General features: G+C 33.7%; 1 protein-coding gene across 13 annotated transcripts; it reads left to right on the forward strand.

The window, feature by feature from the left end:
• Window positions 1–1115: 1115 nt before the first annotated feature.
• AnxB11 (Annexin B11) lies at window positions 1116–19591 on the forward strand. Of its 13 annotated transcripts, none has more exons than XM_036371818.2 (9): window positions 1116–1187; window positions 11733–11810; window positions 13481–14050; window positions 15369–15509; window positions 17865–18105; window positions 18172–18401; window positions 18472–18681; window positions 18766–18834; window positions 18906–19591. In XM_036371818.2, the coding sequence occupies exons 2-9, from the start codon at window positions 11799–11801 to the stop codon at window positions 18969–18971; spliced, it is 1539 nt and encodes a 512-aa protein (XP_036227711.1). In that variant the 5' UTR covers window positions 1116–1187; window positions 11733–11798; the 3' UTR covers window positions 18972–19591. The 13 variants fall into 13 exon arrangements, with proteins under 13 accessions (XP_036227711.1, XP_036227721.1, XP_036227715.1 ...); XM_036371822.2 differs by lacking the exon at window positions 1116–1187 and adding an exon at window positions 1244–1262; XM_036371819.2 differs by lacking the exon at window positions 1116–1187 and adding an exon at window positions 1257–1275.
• The last annotated feature ends 123 nt before the right edge of the window (window positions 19592–19714 follow it).

The raw sequence follows: 19714 nt of genomic DNA on the forward strand, positions 1-19714 counted from the left end.
TTTCAGTCATTGTATAAGCTTACATATCAACATTTAATAATATTTCAATACAATAAATAATGATTTAAATAATACTATGTAAATTTAATCTTTAGGAATTAAAACAACCGAAAAATATTTGAATATGGAATAAAAACATTCTTAAAGTTATAAATTTTAAAACATCACACGGCAACAAACAATAGCAGATTTCTGTCATTTGGACGTTTTAGTAATAGAATATGGTTGGCAGCCCGTACAAAGTGTGCCTTTAGTGCACTTTTACACAGGGACTCAAAAGAGTCTCAAACCAGTTTACTTTGGGCGAGGGGACGACGAGGAAAGACGAAGGGACCGTGCCACGCCTTGTGTTCTTGTTCGTAACAGCTCGCTGCTACTTTTTTCAGCATTCTTTTTCACTTTCAAATTCTTTGAATGGTTGCACGAGCGCTCGGTTTCAAATGAATTCGATCGCAAATTTGAGTTCTGTTATCTATTTTTGTATGTAATATGCAAATATGTATGCATAGAATAATAGAAATATTATGACTAATTGTAAATAAGGAGAAAATTAAGATATAGATTATGGAGTAAAGAAATTATGAATTTTTAATACTTAAAGATTAGGAAATTCCTATTATAAATGTGGCCTTGAAGATATTAGTAGCGGATATTCAATACATATTTGTGGATTAGGGAATTCCCGTCTTTAGTATTTCTCTGAAACTATTTAGCGGGTAGGTACTTGTATTATGCATATTGTTCTATCATATTCATGGTAATTCATTGCAAGCAAAATGTGTGACCATCATCTCAACATACAAATGAAATACGCAGCACGCAGTGTTGTGCAGTGTTGCGCAGTCGAACCGCACAAATATTTGTGAAAAGGAATGCAGAAAAACTAGACTCGAGTTGCTGGACTCTTTTTTACCGTGTGAATGCACAGAGCGACACCAAAAGAAAATTTTAAAAAATGAGACTCTTTTGAGTCCCTGTGTAAAAGTGCACTTAGTAGCAGAATATTGGTTGGCATCCCGTACCAAGTGTAATTTTAGTAGTAGAATTTTTGAGGCAACCCGTACCAAGTGAGATATTTTTGCGTGTGTATTAGTGAAAATCTTAGGATTGGTTACTTGTAGATTTATACAATGATTTCAGTTCACTAGCAACTTTCGAGTGATTCGTTTGTTTATTTTTTTTTATCGGTAAGGCATTTAGTTTTACGTCAATTGATGTCTAAAAGAAATATTAATTTTTGCCGCTTTGTTGTTTAATTGAAAGTAATTCTTATGGGTAGTAATATTTACTATGTCTATCTACCGGTTTTAAGTCACTCAATTTGAACTAAAAATGTAATTTGTGTGTGTGTGCCTGTGTGATTGTGTATGAGCTGCGGACGAACTAGCATGAAAGAAAACGTAGATAGCTCTTTATATGCAACAACAACAGAATAACAAAGAAGTAAAGAAAAATGTGGAAAAGATAAAATATTGCGATTGTTCTTTGACTATAAGCCGTATATATATATACCTACATATATGTATGTATTAAGATAATAATAATTCTGTGCAATAAAACGCTCTAAGTGAAGCTCAGTGCGTGTGTGTTTCCATTGTTAATACAACTGGTATTATTTTTATTTCTATCTAAACGCTATATGAAGTTTATTCACACTATTGTGGGTGTACATACATACCATTAGTTATTGGAATACCCAACCACTACAATCCAACTAACGGACAAATTTTCCACATACGTCTGCGGGACTTTCACTGCAACTGAAATACATTTCTGCTAATTGGAAATGTAAGTTTTTCACTCGCAGCCGCTTATGGCTCTTACCACTCGTTTACTGCATCAAGGTCGCATGTAAACTCACAATACGTCGGGAGTGTGTGTGAATTGCTCCATCTGCAAAGTTCCACACAGTTTGAAGGCCACTGTTCGTGATCGTATGAAAATATCTTGAAATATACTTATTTATGTACTTATATGTACATAATATTATACCTCCATATACATATCTACATATATACATTGCGGAATAATCAACATTTGCTCGCTAACGTGTAAGGCAGTCTATGTTAGAGTACCTTTGATAGGTGCAATGTACATTCCCGCTATATTGAGATTAGTTCACATTTCTATGCTTGATCAGTTGTGTTTAGCTTTATTTATATCTTCTTATTTTAACCATCGACAACTTACCTGAGACAGCATATTCGTGTTTTCTCTCATCACATGACTCTGACTGAATTCACTGCCAGTTTATTTGCCCACCTCTATTTCGCATCAATTTTTATTGACTGTTTATTCATATTAGTGTACATATACATATATAAAATGTAGTTCATATCAATTTTTATTCACTACGTTAGTTAGTCATATTAGCATATTATTAGAAAACTGTTTAATGTTTATAGAAAACTTAAAATTAAAAATTTAATTAGTAATTATCTAAATACCAATCCGAATAACACATTAGCTTTCAAATTAAAGTATGTAAATTTTTATCACAATCTTCTCCATAAATTCATTTGTAGCAGAAGCGGGCTTGTTTACCAAAACCTATGTTCTAGGCTACAGAACTAGCCATAATAGTACGTAGATAAAAGTGAATATACAATAGTTTACTTAAGGATTTAGCTACGGATGGGGATTACTGTCATGAACTTTTCTCCTATGAAAATTTGGGCAAAAGCTGTGAAACCGGTGAAGTCCAAAACCAGTACTTTTACCTCAAAATTAATACTTAAAAGTAGACTAGAAAAGATGGTAACATACTATCACATAACTTAAATTTTTTTGGGAGATATAAACAATTGTCAAGAGCATTAAGCCGTACCTAACCGACATATGGTAAATATTATAATGTATTAAATATCTTTAATTTGAGTTATCAATCCAGACATTAACTCAAATATATAAAAAGCACACTGCACTCGTCAAATTTTCTTTTTTATAGATTGGTACAATAATAACTGATTATAGTACAGTAACTACTTTTCAAGGATAATCCAACTTTTATAGAAAGCGGTATCATCTGAACCGATCTTGATAGTGTTTTTAAGTTCGGTTTAGGTTATAAGAAAATTAAATATTCAAATAAAGCGGTTCAAAAAAACTTAAATAGGAAAATATTTTATAGAAGGTCAACACTGTTGCATAAAGTTTTTCTTTAATCTTTTCATTGTAGAAGATCCATAATCGCTTTTAAGCACTTTGACACTTTCATTATATTTTAAAAATTGCATTCAAAAAGCTCTTATGCTTGCCGATAAAAACGAGTAACCACATTAACATTATTTAGTTTATAATAAATATAGATGGAATTTACTGTTTTAGCCAACGAATAGTCGATGACCTTTTAAGTAATTTTTTACTATAATATAGTTCTCGAATTATTGAAATAATAAAGTAAAATATTTCAATTCTATATATAATAGATGGTTCTAAATTTAAAACTATAGAGCACAATTTTTTAATGGCGATCGATGTAGGAAAGATTCTAATGAAAACTTATCAAATTTCAAATCAGTTTTCTTGGAAATCTCTTTACCAAGAACATCCTTGTAGTATGTACATATATTTTAACAGATGTAATAACAGCGCCAACTTCAATTCAAAATTAAAAGTTAAAAATGAAATGTTCGAATTCCAGCTAATATTTATGTCGTGTAACACTATTTTCAATATTCCAATGTTTTCAGTACCTCTATTATCTTATTATTATTAATTATATTAATTCTTATTATTATTCTTTTTTATTATTCTTGTTTCTTATTATATACATTTTATTTTGTTATTGTTGTAAATCTCGTTAGTAAATGTTTAAAACTGACTTTACCAAGTTGACTTATCTAAGTACTGGCTATTACTATTACAAATTGTTGAAAAAGCCATAGGTAAAAATCGGTTTTTATAAAAATCTACTATCCTATTATTATCATGATTACTATTAGGCGCGGATATAAAATTGATGTTCATCAGAGCGGGAAAATATTACAATAAGGGTATTAAGGGTATAGGCAGTGATAACAGTAAATTTCAATTACCCTAATGTCAAAAACCAATTATAAAAAATTAGTTTATCTAGTCCTATTAAAATATACTCTTTTAAATATCTTCTCTAAATTGTTCTAGACTTTCCACATTACTGCTATGAATAAAACATTGAACGAATTTGGCAATTTTTACCTGGTTATTTTTGCCAAACTGAACAAGAGCTGCTGAGAAATCGAGGAGAATACGAATTAAGTTGTATAGTAATCTAGTTTTCACTCCATAATCGGCAAAGTAGACTATTATCTAGTAGACTACTAGTTAGTTGTATAGTAATCTAGTTTTCACTCCATAATCGGCAAAGTAGACTATTGTTGCCGCAAAAAATGTTAGGCCCGGGAAGCATTTACTAAATCCCAAATCGATTCAACGTTTCAGTTTTTTCTGGGTAAGAGATCAAACCAATTAAAATATTAGAGTAATAGATCGATAATGATACACCTTCGTCTATAGTGAAACCTGCTCCCAAAGTAGTCTTCTTTTAAGAAAATAATAACAGTTATGTTGTTTTATTATAAGTGAAAATAAAAGCTAATAATATACCTATGTAAAAACTTTTATATACGATTTCTTATCTCTAAAAAGAACTGCAGTTTCAAAAAACAATTTATAGGATGCTTTAGTTTTGGCCAATACTGTATAAGTCAATATGCTTGTTTATAATGCTCATCAAATTGAATTAATTAATTGAAAAATACATTCACGCCCTTACTAATACAATATTTAAGAGGAAGTGAAAATTGCTCAGAGGTGTTGCAGTCAATTACACCTACAAGTACAAGGCAGATACAAATCGCGAATTTTAAAAGTTCTCAATTTATTGTGTTCTGTATTGAATCACCGAACAGCTTTGGGAATTACTCAGATGGGCGCCGTCAACAGACGTTGTTCGCATGATAAATAAATACATATTTACAAAGTATGTAGTAATTCCAATTGAAGCTGTTATCGCTACGAAAGACACTGACGTCGCGGAGGTTCAAAAGTATATGTATGTATATATATACGAAATATTATACTTATGAGTGTTTATATGCATATGAATATAACTATACGTAGCTAAAGAATAAAAAAAGCATCAGACTCTCTGACAATTATACTTACATTTCACGAATTGTGATTAGTCCTATGCGCTCTTTTCAAATGATAACTTTTGCTTTTTATATACGCATGTAGTTCGTTTTTTCGTCCTTTTTGCTTTCGTGGACACGTCATCGTTAGACGCCTCTCTGGCTAATATGCTTATATTATATATATTAATTTGTCTCTTTACGGACCTAACCACGTCATTTTGCTCAGCCAAAAGGCGTCTGCCCCAAGAAATATATGTACATTGTTTGCGTGTTTTTTTCAGTGACGAGTTTGCGTGTACACATGTATATTTTTTTACATACTACATACATATTTTTTTATTTTACATACTAATTCTTTAGTAGCGCCATTTGGTCAAAAATTAAGATAACAATTATTCACAAGCATACTGAAATGCCACATATTTACATATTCTCACACATGCACTATAAATATACTAGGAATGTACATGTGGAAGTGTATACACAATTAAAATGTTATTTTATTCTCCATATATTTATTTATATACATACATTAGTGTGTAGTATATAGAAAGCTGTTCTGTATTCATGGAAGCATTTCGATTTTACAGTGGTCGAACTTCAGCTTAGCCGTACATGATATACATATTTTGTTTTCATAAAAACTAATTGCTAGGATATAGGCATTGTCAGTTTGAATTATAAACACAATTTTGTATGCTTCACCATTCTTCTGAGTCAGTCTTCATTTAAATAAAACATATTTTCTAGTGTTGAAAAACCCGTCGCTTATCATTACAGATTCGTCAACGAAATTATTCCTAGTGTTAATTAAGCACATAAAACCCATCTAAATTATTATTACTTTTTTCCCTCAGAAATCATCATCAGTCAAGCTCAAGAGCTCCTTCTCAAATTTAAGTTTGCTACCTTAATGAGAATGCTTATGTTAAAACTATTTAAACGATTTTTCCTAATCGGAAATTTTTTACTATACCACTTATACACTTCGCATACATAGAACATTTCTTAAAAATTTAAGAATGGCTTGGCAAAATTTCCACATTGTACGAGTAATAGTGTTTGTTCAAACTATGTTTAGATATGAAATTGCGGGTTATTCGAACTATAAAACTATAAAAAATTAAGTATATGGTTAAATATATGGTTAAAATGTGTTTTATGAATTCGACTTGAAAGAAATGTGTTGCATATTAGTCATCATTTTATTTAAGCAAGCACTACAGTGATATCAAAACATTTTATCATTAACTGAATCAAATCAGATGACTCACTGAAGATTGCGTAGGATAGTATAAACTACCAGGCGCTGTTGGTCATACATATATGGAGACAAAACTCATATATACATATCTACATATTGATTTTGATATGAACAACATCTCATTAAAAGGAGAGTTAAACCACGAATATATCTTGCCTTTTATGTGTCCAAAGTGCTCTGTAAGTTTACCACACAAAACTCGAGTATTAGAAATAGATTTCCTTAATATTCAAACGTTGTTACTTCTGACATACTATGTGTTTACTTTGACAGCTAATTTCAAAGTTATTCGTTCAGGAAATTTCAAACCTCCAATTTAGCTGAGCTTCTCATAGAATTAATATCAATAAAACATTTTTATACCCTGAACAGAGTATATTCAGTTTATTACACCCAGAAGGAAACCTCTGGAATCTTATAAAATATAGTATAAATAAATGATCAGCATGACGAGCTGAGTTGATTTAGCCATTTCTGTCTGTCTATATATGCGTGGATAAGTGCCCCTTAGGATATAGCTACCATACAAATTGATTTTTCATAATCAAGTCCTTGTATGGAAAACTTTTTTATTTGACATATTATCTTTACGAAATTTGGCACAGACAATCTCCGAAGATATTGTTCAGATCGGATTACTATAGCGTATAGCTGCCATGGAAATAATTTAACCGATCAAAATCAAGATAAAGATCATTTTATGCTATTAGAAATGCACTCGTTACGGGTATTAAGCTTCTCTGCAGCCGAAGTTAACGTTTCCTCTTGTTTAATTAAAAAATTGTTAATTACAATTGTAGTACCGGGCGAACTTTGCGAAATTGTAAAGGAAATCTTTTGCGGAACAATCGCCACTATGGCCAAAAGCAAGCAAATACAAACTGGCGATACGCCAATAATTTCACTTTCTTATTTCCCTCACCGATAGTGGCCATGTGGCCAATTCGGTGCAAATATTCCAACGAAAACAAACAATTTGCATATACAGACAATTCACATGTATGTGTAGAAGTATGTGTGCTATGTATTTTCAAATTTGTCTTCCCGTGTATACATATTTATCGCTTGCGTGTCAAATTCGATACTACATACGGAAATTTTCTAATTATTCATTTATAAACATATCAGCGGTGCCATCATTGTCGCCTATCACAACCTGTTGATTGCCGCCATTGCGCTCTGGGGTGTGTACACATAAAATGTGCAATTATTTTGACATACCTAATTAAATGTGCACCCCACAGAAAGTATGCAAAATTAATTTTGCATTATTTGTATTAACATTGACCTAATCGTCAAAATAGATCTAGCTCCTACTGATTTTCAACATTTACAACAAACTTGTTCAGTAAAAAGTATTGTCTACTAGCTCATACATACATATGTTCACTTAATTATTTTGCAAACTTTTTTCTGTCGTAAGATATTAACAACATAACGGAAAGCCATTGGTTTTATCGCTAAATATTTAAATATTTGTTTACTCGCCCGGACAAAAAAATTAATGTACACCATATATCTCGTTTTAGGGCGCGTACTTCGAATATTCCATTCCGATAACTTATTGATATAAACTTTATAGATAATTAAGGCGAAAGCGCTGCGGGTTTATAGGAGTGAAGTCTGGAGGTTTAGTTGCTTAGAACACTTCTATTGTGCAAACACTAGGTGAACATTTTAAATGATAAAATTTTAAATAAAAAAGAATAAATTGTTTTTCATTAAAAGTTCGTAAGATATATTTAGTAACTTACCATATTTAACAATCCAGCGATTGAACCCAGAGGATTTCACAAATCATCAGGTTGTTTTATAAAATCGTAATAATATTTTTATAAATCGCAATGGCAAATGTGTAAAATGTAAGGTTCTTGTTACATTTATTTTTTACTCATAAATGTATAGATTTGAACTGGGAAAAATTAACCGACGATTTTCTTTATAGAATCATATAAATTATACTCTTATAACATGTTGCTATAGAGTACAATAGTTTTGTTCACCTAACGGTAGTTTGTGTCACCTAAAACTAATCGAAATAGATATGGAGTTATATATGTACATATATATAAATGATCAGGATGACGCGACGCGTTGAATTCCGAGTCTGTGCAAGCGATAACTTGAGTATAAACTAAGATATCTTGATGAAACTTGGTACACATGTTCCTTGGCAAAAAAGTAAGGACGCCATTAGTCGAAAAGGAATAAAGTGCACACATAAACTTTTTCAACCCTTCTTACGATAGTGTGAAAATAGGTGAAATCGGATGATAACTCCGCTCACATCTCATATAACCGTTTTGTTAAACAGAAACATTAAATTTTACCACAAAAAAGCTTTATAGGAGCCATCGCCAAAATTGGACGATGGGCGTGGCACCGCCCACTTGTAGGTAAAATCGCATATCTCGGAACCTGTTTAACCAATTTCAACCAAATTCGGTACATAAAAGCCTTCTGAAATTCTTATGTTACAGTGCGAATATGGAGCACATCGATCTACAATCACACCTACTTCCCACATAACAAAATTTTAAATTCCATTTCATTCTTTCACATTTCAGTATACAAATAAAGCACCAATTAATATAACTAGATAAAATTTGAACGAATAGTGCCTTTGAAGTGTGCCACCTTATGACTGAAATTGTCCAAATCGAACCAAAACTGTTCAAATTCAGAGAGGATCCTTTCTTGATAATGACGCGTGATCCAATTAGAGGTACTTGCATGAGTCGTGTCAAGCTGTCATGTTATTTTTATTCAGTATTGTTTGGCATTTCATCATGGAAAGACTTATGCCTGAACAACGTCTACAAATCGTTTAACTTTATAACGAAAATTTACGTTCTGTAAAGAAAGAAACATATTCGGCCTACTGAGCGTATTATTCGCAACACCATCACCCATTTTAAGACTCAGTATTTATTATTTAATAATATTCGACCGAATAGACCGCGTCCAGTACGCAGTGAAGAAAATATAGCGGCCGTAGCTGAGAGTGTACACGAAGATCGTGGAGAGTCGATTCAGCGCCGTTCTCAGCAACTCTGACCGACGTATGGAACGACTTGGCGCTTTTAACGACGAGATCTTTTCGAGCCAAATTTTGTTCAACGTTGAGGCCAATTTCTGTCTCAATGGGTGTGTATGCAAGCGAAATTGTCGCATTTGAGACGAAGAGCAACCTGAAGAGATTAAAGAGCTGCCATTTCATCCAGAAAGAACAACGGTTTGGTGAGGTTTGTGAGCCGGTGGAATCATCGGTCCATATTTCTTCAAAAATGTCAATGACGACCGTTATCGCGCCATGATAACCGCCTACTTCCGCATTAGAATTTCCTGTGGGGATATGTTAAGTCTAAAGTGTATGCGGACAACCCCGCTTTGATTCAAGCCTTGGAGCAAAACATCACGCGTGTCGTTCGCCAGTTACCAGTCGAAATGCTCGAACGAGTTTTCGAAAATTGGACTCAACGGATGGACCATCTGAGATGTAGCTGTGGCCAACATTTGAAAACGATAATCTTCAAAAAATAAATGCCAAATAATGTTCTTTCGAATGATAATAAACATTCTCCATTAAACTTGAAATTTCTGTATATTTTAAACCTTACCAAGCCCACCCACTCCCCAAATAACGGTACTGTTAAAAACTACTAAAAGCACGATAAATCAAGCACTATACACGCCAGATACACTAAATTTGATCTCTGTGATGGTATGCGGGGCCACGCCCACTTTTGGTGAAAACCCATATATTGGGATTTGCTTAACCGATTTCAACCAAATGCGGTTCATAACATTCTTCTCATAATTTTATGTGATGGTGCGAAATCGGATTACAACCACGCCTATTTCCCATATAACACCATTTTAAATTCCATCTGATTCTTTCACTTTTCATTATGCAAATCAAGTAACAATGTTTGTGTCAGAGTAAACTTTGCGTGAATAATGCGTTTAAAGTATGTCACATTATGACCATTGCCTTGAATTGTCTAAATCGAACCAAAAGTGAACCAAATAAATGAAACTCTCGATAATACTTGTAGTATGTCTTTGCGTTAAAAATTGGTTGAATCGGATTAATACTTCCTTTTATATAAAATTTTGCCTACACCTGAAGAAGTTTCCCTTGCAAGTTGCGAGAGTATAAAATGTTCGGTTACACCCGAACTTGGCCCTCCCTTACTTGCTTTATTTAATATTCTGTCTTCGTATAAGTTGATTTCCTATCAAACTTCACACCTTAATATAATTTACTTTAATATATAAATTTGTTATAGCGGAGTCGTAAGTATTGAGTTATGCATCTCCAAGGTCCCAAAGTGTAAAATTTGGTTGTAGAATATGCATGCTCATAGAACCAGCAAACAAATCGTTACATTCCTTTCGAACGTTTTTCCACTTATATATGTACATATGTACACTTATTTAATTATCGCGTCATATCACAAGACACCATATACTGACGACCCATGATGGGTATTCCACCTAAGGCTTAATTATAGTTGTTGCTTTTTTTTAATTCCAACTATTAATGACGTACCTGTATCCGCAATTACTTGGCAATCTCCTTAGTGTAGTTATAAGGCACCGCCTCAAAACAGACATAACCTCAAAAAATCTGTTAAAAGACTACCCCATTTTATTAATAAAAATTACATATAAATTTTACATTAATTGATGTGAATATTATGAAAATACCAAAAAAGAACATAAATACCGCTCCTGGAATTAAACTTGAACATAACGTTTTTCTTGGCGACGCATTGGCTCGTTCCTAACGACATAGTAACTGTATAAATGTGGTTTGAAAGAGACGAATGTGTATGACAAAGGCAAGGCAGATTAAAACCGGCTGCTAGCCAAACGGAAGTGTCCAACAACAAAGAATGCGTGACTGCAGAAGCATTGATTCGCGCAATAATCGAACATATACACATGACGCATATATGCACTTGTACATATGTAACCACATACACATACACATAGCTCACTTCAAATAAAATATATTACACCACGTTGGCAACGCTGATATCGGTGGCAAACGGTGTAATGAATATTTTCACAACTGTTTTTAAACACACCTTAAAGTTTTTACTGTATAGCCACATATACACATACATATACACCCATAAGTTGAATGTATGCAAATGTATAATGTGCCTGCAATGACAATAAACTTAAGTGAACTTAGCGTTAAGTACGAGTAATTAAGTATCGAAGTATTGACAGTACTCATGTAATTGGTGCGATAGTTTGGCTACCAAATATAATTACAAACAATAAATACTTGTTTACACAGCATTTAAATATGAAATGCTCTTGTTTTTCATTTACAGCTATATTCCCAGTGACTCGAATTTTGAAACATTTTTAACCAAAAGGAGGAAACACAATATTTTAAAATGTATCCATTCGTAAGTAATTCAATTTTTACTACATTTTTTAAACTATTACATCCTATGAATTTGCATCGTGCGTACTAATTTAAGCTTTAAGTGTTGCTTATATAATATACCTAAATATATGTACATATTGTAAATCTTATATGCACAGAAGTACTTAATAACTACAAAAATATTTCGTATTACAAATAATAATATTAAATTCCAGAATAACAATTGTAGATATATATCTACGATGTTGTATATATACATACAGAAACATTCTCACTTTGGCGCAAACAATCTTCCGGAATTTTTAAAATAAAAACCACATTCAGCATATTTCGAAAATAATGTTGTTGTAATCTATAAACTTAAGTTGATCTACATAGATTTGTTTACTATCGTTGAATTGGTGTGGGTTGGTAAGTGGCATTTGGTTCCCCCTTCATTTTAATTGTCTAATAATACTTAAGGGTGTATTCTGGTCTAGAAATTTGGAAAAATCGATTTTTTCTTTTTGTTATATTATGTTTCGATAGTTTAGATATTTAACATATCTTCCTAAACGAATGTTTTAAAATTCAAATTATTATCAAAGCTATTGTTCTTATGACAATCACATTTGTAATCAAGAATCCGTCATTATTTTTCTTGTCAGATGATGTACAAGTATGACGTTCAAAAAAGTACTGTCAATAATAGGTTGATTTATAGTTCCAAGAAAACTAAAAAGTTCGTATTATTTCTATGAAAGGAAGCTTCTATAATTTAATCCATTTGTATACAATTCCCAGATATCGAACAAGTTTTGATTAGTAACTGCTCCTGGTACTGGAAAGTGGCTTGATGAGTGTTTAATCGGTCAACGCCAAATGAAGCAATCATTCGTAAGTGGTTTGCTGAAATCCGTACAGGCCAAGTGAGCATTAAAGTCGGTAAAGTCAGTGGACGTTGTACGGAGTCTGTTCCGGTCTAAAACGTTAAAAACGTATGGACATATTAGATGAATATAGAGAAAAATTTATTGTGATAACTGATACTCTAAACATATCAACGAAATATGGATAAAAATCTGGACTTGCGAAAGTTCTACCAAAAGTGGGTGAGTAGGGCGAACTCATAATTGATTTAACTATGACACCAATCATTCAAATGATGCTTCCAATTGTTTCCGCAACCACCGGATTCACCGAATGTAGCCTCTAGCGATTTTTCCTGCATTCAGACCATAAGAAAAAGCTATTTGAAAAAAATGTTTACTTCATAAAAATGTTATCGACGAGAATGACTCCTTAGTATATTTAAGCGAAACACCAAATGTGGGATTACAGCAGATGTAATCCGTGTGTCACCCTTTATACCCCCTTTAATTAATTTAAAAATCAAAATTTTAAAAGAAGAAATATTTTTTAACTAAATATTACTCATTTTCTAACCCACCTGTTGGATATATACATACATGCGTATCATGTCCTTTGCCACTTCCCGCTACACTTGTTTAAAACGGTTCTAATTAAATGTACATAGTTGTGTGTATAAGAATATTTTGACAAAATACAAATACAACACAAATAAGATATTAAAAGAACTAAAGGAAGCGCTTAATGTAGTAAAGCACAATTAAATTCAGCAAATCATCGCCGCTTACTAGCGCAGCGGTCTTACTGTTTTTCATAGAATAATTCATAGATCTTTTGTAGGGTTCCGGCATGCCACAACCCAAATCCAATACACCATATAACAACAGTCACAACCATTCCAATCCTGGTGCGCCCGTTGGCGTGCCGTTCGGCGCTGGTTGGATAGCGCCCTCACAACACCCCACACAACACTCTTCACCACAACATGTGCCGCAGCAAAATAGCTTACACTATCAGCCACTGTCTGCTCATCATCAAACTCCATACCCACCCTCCAACAATATCCCGCATGCTCCTCCTCAGCATCACGTGCCCTATCCACCAATTAATACGCCATCTAATGCACCTTATCCGGGTTCATCATACCCACATAATCCCCAACATGCACAAGCGCCATATCCATTCGCTGCGGGATCACCAACATACGGCACTATTGGCGGTAGCGCACACTCCCCGCATTACACGCATCCGCCGACGCATCCGTCTTATGCGCCAACACATGGATATACACCGGTGCCGACGTCGGTCGGTTATGAATCTCCAGCAGGCAATATCGCTCATTGTTTCCAAGAATTGGCCCACTTGAAAGGCCACATGCTGCACCATCATCAGCCGTTTGCCCGAAGAGAGGTTTGTGTCCGAAGTGCTACATTGTTATACATATGTATAAAGTAAAAAAAAAAAGCTAGTGCATTATATCAGTATTTTTATAATACCATATTTGGAAGTCACATATTGGAAATTGAAGATGACGAATCGAACAACCAACTGATATAAATCAAATGAACTGTCATTACACATGCAGGTGGTTATACCACTTTAATGACTTATCCGGGAATAACTTTACGCTGTACATATGGACTTTTCGAGAAAAAAATACAACCCATAATATTTATGCCCTGAAGAGGGTATATTAAGTTTGCCACGAAGTTTGTAATACCCAGAAGGAAACGTCGGAAACCCTATGTACATACATACATATATAAATTATCAGCGTGACCACTTGAGTCGATTCAGCCATATCCGTCTGTACGTCTCTATATGCGGGAACTAGCCCTCAGTTTTTAGGTTATCGATGTAAAATTTTTCTCAAGTTTGTTTTCCTCCAAGAACGTCAGAACTACCGATATCGGATCACTTCAAGATATAGCTGACATACAAACTGATCGATGAAAATCAAGTCCTTGGATAGAAATATTTTTTATTCTTCACGAAATTTGAGATAGAATATTATAGAAAGCAACGCTACAATCTCCGGACTCATTGCTCTGATCGGACCACAATAGCATATATTTGCCATACAAACTGGCCTAATATAATCAAGATTAAGATCTTTATATACTTTTTTATATTATGTGATATGCCCCTATAAAGGGTATTATAGCTTCGGTGCAGCCAGTGTTAACCTTTTTTATTGTTTTAATTGCATTAATTTCTTATATATTTGTTGAGTTTTTAAAATCTCCGAATCAACACTATTCGCTATACTTATCCTGTATAAAGATAACTCAGTTGTATGTATAATCGTTTCCATTCTATCTCCATTAGATTACGCCAGTCTGTTAGTTTTATGCCAATGGTGTGTTCGATTCGCCACTCTCTAAGTTATATATGTTTTAATTTGCTAATACCAAACTCTGCATTTCAATATCATAGAATAGGCTTGCTATATAAATACATAAATATGCACGTTCAAACATAATTTACCATACAAGTATTACATATTTAGAATTTCTTGAGCACGAGTATTGGTGCATCAGTTTCTTGATATGCGACATATGTGAAAACGTTTTAAGAATAAAAAAACATTGCATTTGATAGCTCAAATATCGCTTAAGTATATTCGCATAAATATATTTTAATATTTCTTTTTTTAAGCTAAAATTATATGATATTATATATGAATTAAGAAAGTATCACATCGTAAGCAACAAATTATCCATTTCAGGGCACACCAACTGTACTCCCCGCACAGAGCTTCGATCCGGTTAAGGATGCCCATGATTTGCGCAAAGCCATGAAAGGTTTTGGAACCGATGAAGATGCTTTAATTAACATCATTTGCCGCCGTTCAAATGAGCAGAGACAGGTATGTTCTAAAAAATATTCTCGAAATGAGACCCGTTTAGGCATTTCTCTATCATGCCATCATTTGACAGTAAGGAAATTTTACTGAAATTCCATTTTTATAAATATAGTAGTATATTAGGTCAAGTAAAAAGTTCGTTCGGTTTTTATCTAAGAGATGGCGTTATTGTCCATAGTACTAGTGTTACGTGTCGCATCATTTGACAGTTTTTCGATTGATGTACTCAGTTCGTTATGAGCGCTCGTCAAAGATGGACACCAACAAAGAGAAAATTCGCTATATTTTACAATTTTTCTTCGATCAAAGCGAAAAAGCAGCTAAAGCGGCTGAAAACATTAATTTAGTTTATGGGCCCGATACTGTAAACGAACGTGTAGCACAAAAGTGATTTGCTAAGTTCCGTTCCGGTAATTTCGATGTCAAAGATGCACCACGCGTCGGGAGGCCTGTCGTCGAAAATCGCGATAATACAGAAAACCGTTTGGAACCATTTGCATAACCTTGGATTCAAAAAGGAGCTCGATGTTTGGGTGTCACACGAACTAACGCAAAAAACATGATGGACCGAATTTCCATCTGCAAATCGCTGCAGAATCGCAACAAAATCGACCCGTTTCTGAAGGGGATTGTGACTGGCGGCCCAGATGGTGGCCAAGACCTGATTGACGTCCAGGAAGGTTTTGCTGTGTGTTTGGTGGGATGGCCAAGGACTGCCAACAACTAGACCGCTTGAAGGCAGCACTCATCCAGAAGAGGCCATCTTTGATCAACAGAGGCCGAATCGTGTTCCATCAGGACAACGCCAGGCCACACACGTCTTTGGTGACTCGCCAGAAGCTCCTGGAGCTCGGATGGGAGGTTCTAATGCATCCACCTTATAGTCCGGACCTGGCACCAAGTGATTACCATCTTTTCATGTCCATGGCGAACGCCTCAAGAGAGGCCTGTGAAAATTGGCTCTCCGAGTTTTTTGGCAATATGGACGCAGTCTTCTACGAGAGGGGTAGAATGAAGTTGGCATCTCGTTGGCAACAAGTTTACGAACAAAACGGCGCATATTTGACTTAAATCGGACAAATGTACACAAAGTTATTATCTTTTGAAAAATCAATAAAAAAAACCGAACGAACTTTTTACTTTACCTAATATAATGTTCACAATTCGGGTTTAATAGGTTTGTTCACTGAACGGTTTTTTGTATCACTTAAAACTAATCGAGATAGATATGGTTATATATATGTATATAAATGATCAGGATGACGACACGAGTTGAAATCCCGGTGACTATCTGTCTGTCCATCGTCCGTCTGTCGTGCAAGCGATAACTTGAGTAAACATTGAGGTATCTTGAAGAAACTTGCTACATATGTTCTTTGGCACCCAAGAGAGATCGCTATGTCAGATGTGCGCAATCGCACAACTCTTACATCCATAAAACGCCATTAACGAAATACTATAAAGTGGGCTAAACATTTTGTAAAGTGCTCCGCCCTCTAAATAGTACATTGTAAATATCTTCTAAACAGCTAAAGTTGACTCAAACAAACTTGTCGTGAAGAAGTCTTTTTAGTAATTATTCATACGCTCTGAAAGATAGGGTTAAAAAATGTTGGTGTCCTAAGTGTATATGGCTGATTTTTTACCGCACATATCGGTCAATTAGTGAGGTCTAAGATTAAAATTCGGGGAGAATATGTTTATGATGAATAAAATAGTGTCGGGAGGTATTTTAGCCCCCATATACCTAGTATAAATATTTTCAAACTTCAGGTTCATTTTATATTATTGTATCGGTTACACCCGAAATTATCGATTCCTTACTTATTATACATGTAGTTAAACAAACTACTATTAAATGAGTAATGGAGTAAATATCAGATACCAAATTGTGATTTTCGCTGTGACTGGTCTACAAGTGAAGGTGTCCTTTTTGAAAGCTTTCATTACAATTTTATATATATTATTAAAAAGTTTTGTCTTTACTAGAAAAGCAAAATGGTTTTGAACTTTACTAAGTTAAACCGAAAGCTTGTAACAATGCAGTGAATTTATTTAAGCTTAAAACTGTATATACATATTACAAAACTTCCGCATCGAAGAATCTTAGGATTTAGTAATAACACTTCTATTAATATATTCTAATGAATTATATATATGTATAAACTTGATGTTTTTAAATTTTAATATAGATAACTATTAAGGGATTAGGCCAGCTAGGACCCAAAAAAACACGCTTACTTTGAAATTTTGTTTGGGGGGTAGATGAAATGGAATCGAACAATTAATAAAATTTCTTCCAGGATATTTAAACTGCTTTTAATTTAATATTAACCTTTTTCTTTTTTGTTATTTCAGGAGATCCAACGTCAATATAAAACTCATTTTGGCAAGGACTTAATCGAAGATGTTAAATCCGAAACTAGCGGTAATTTTGAAAAGTTGCTTGTGGGTCTCTTGCGTCCAATTGTCGACTTTTACTGTGCGGAGTTAAATGATGCCATGGCGGGGATTGGCACCGACGAGGAGGTGCTCATCGAAATATTATGCACTTTATCGAATGTGGAAATTCACACTATAAAAAATCAGTACTTGCGCTGTAAGTAAAAAAACCAAGATACAAATCGCCAAAGGTCAATAGAGAATACAACTTTTTGATTTTTAGTATACGGTGCCCACTTGGAATCAGAATTGAAGTCGGAGACTTCCGGCAATTTTAAGCGTCTCTTAGTGTCGCTCTGCACAGCAGCACGGGACGAGAGTGGTCAAATTGACCCGGTTGCAGCGCAGTCGGATGCACGTGAGCTGCTCAAGGCAGGTGAACTACGTGTCGGCACTGATGAGAGCATGTTCAACATGATTTTGTGCCAACGTAACTACCAGCAGTTACGTTTGGTGAGTGCTTCAACTAACCACTATTTGTTCTTTCTATTTATATACAATTTCATATATTTTATCTCTAAAGATATTCCAAGAGTATGAAAAAATGACTGGCCACACATTGGAGAAGGCAATACGTAAAGAATTCTCGGGTGATATAATGGAAGGTTTGATCGCCATATACAAGTGTGTCACCAACAAAACGGAATACTTTGCCGCGCGTTTGCACAAGAGTATGGCTGGCATTGGTACAAATGATAAACAACTGATACGGGTCGTAATCACGCGCTCTGAAGTGAGTTAATACGTTTAAAATATACAAAGGTACATTTATTATTTCGAAAATCCGTTAATGATATGCGTTCAATTTTATTTCTAGATCGATATGGTTGATATTAAGGCTCAATTCGAGCGTATATACGGCAAGAGTTTAAAGAGTTGGATTAAGGTAACATCCTACCTGTTCTGAAAAAACTATTTTTTACTAATATATTTGACTTATTTTTTCTCTTTACACAGGGCGATACATCGGGTCACTATAAGCACGCATTATACGCTCTCGTTGGTGAACAACGCTCCTCCTAAGTACCAAAATCAGCGCTTATAAAACAAATACACATATAAATAAATAGCACTTGCAAACGGCCTGGAAATTTACAACAGTATTTGTTGATTAATTTTTGCTTCCTTGATAATGAACGATTCCAGTGCTGGAATGTATGATTACTTTGTATTTCGAATATATGCAACTCAAATGCCTTGAAATATATAAACTTTACACTATTTTTATATTTAAAATATTATAGTCAATATTCAGAGTTGTTTTATCTTATAGAAGCATTCAATATTGTAAACTGCATAAGTGAAGTAACCTAACTTAGTGTAGTATAGTATATAATGGAAGATATTTAAAAAAAAATTTTTTTGTAATGAAAAAATTAAAAAACGGAAAAATCTCAATCACAAATCTCGAAAATCTAATTTTCTAATTAATGTATTGTGTCGTACATCAACTAATGATAATATCAATGTGCATTTACTTATATGCTTCAATTTTCCTAATGCTATGGGTTTGCGATCTTTATATCATTACAAACAAAAACACATGCATACAAATTTATTACATTTACACTTATATATGTATGTACATCAATTTTGAAAAAATAAATTCAAACGAATAAATAAATGTACAAAAATATGAAAAAGTCTGTGCAAAATTATTAAATATGTTAGTTTAGACAAAATATTTTATTATTTCCATCATTTTTTAAATGGTGCAGAAGTTCTGTAAACGTTTATATTAGTTAATGCTTACTAACTCAGCAGTT

This window comes from Bactrocera oleae, chromosome 5 (genome assembly GCF_042242935.1).
Source record: "Bactrocera oleae isolate idBacOlea1 chromosome 5, idBacOlea1, whole genome shotgun sequence".
NCBI classification, from domain to species: Eukaryota; Metazoa; Arthropoda; class Insecta; order Diptera; family Tephritidae; genus Bactrocera; species Bactrocera oleae.

What these genes read in the sequence shown, in the direction of transcription:
- AnxB11 (XM_036371818.2), top strand. An exon ending in TCGTAATCACGCGCTCTGAA is followed by an intron (nt 18,682 to 18,765) that starts GTGAGTTAATAC and finishes TTTTATTTCTAG; the next exon opens with ATCGATATGGTTGATATTAA. An exon ending in GTTTAAAGAGTTGGATTAAG is followed by an intron (nt 18,835 to 18,905) that starts GTAACATCCTAC and finishes CTCTTTACACAG; the next exon opens with GGCGATACATCGGGTCACTA.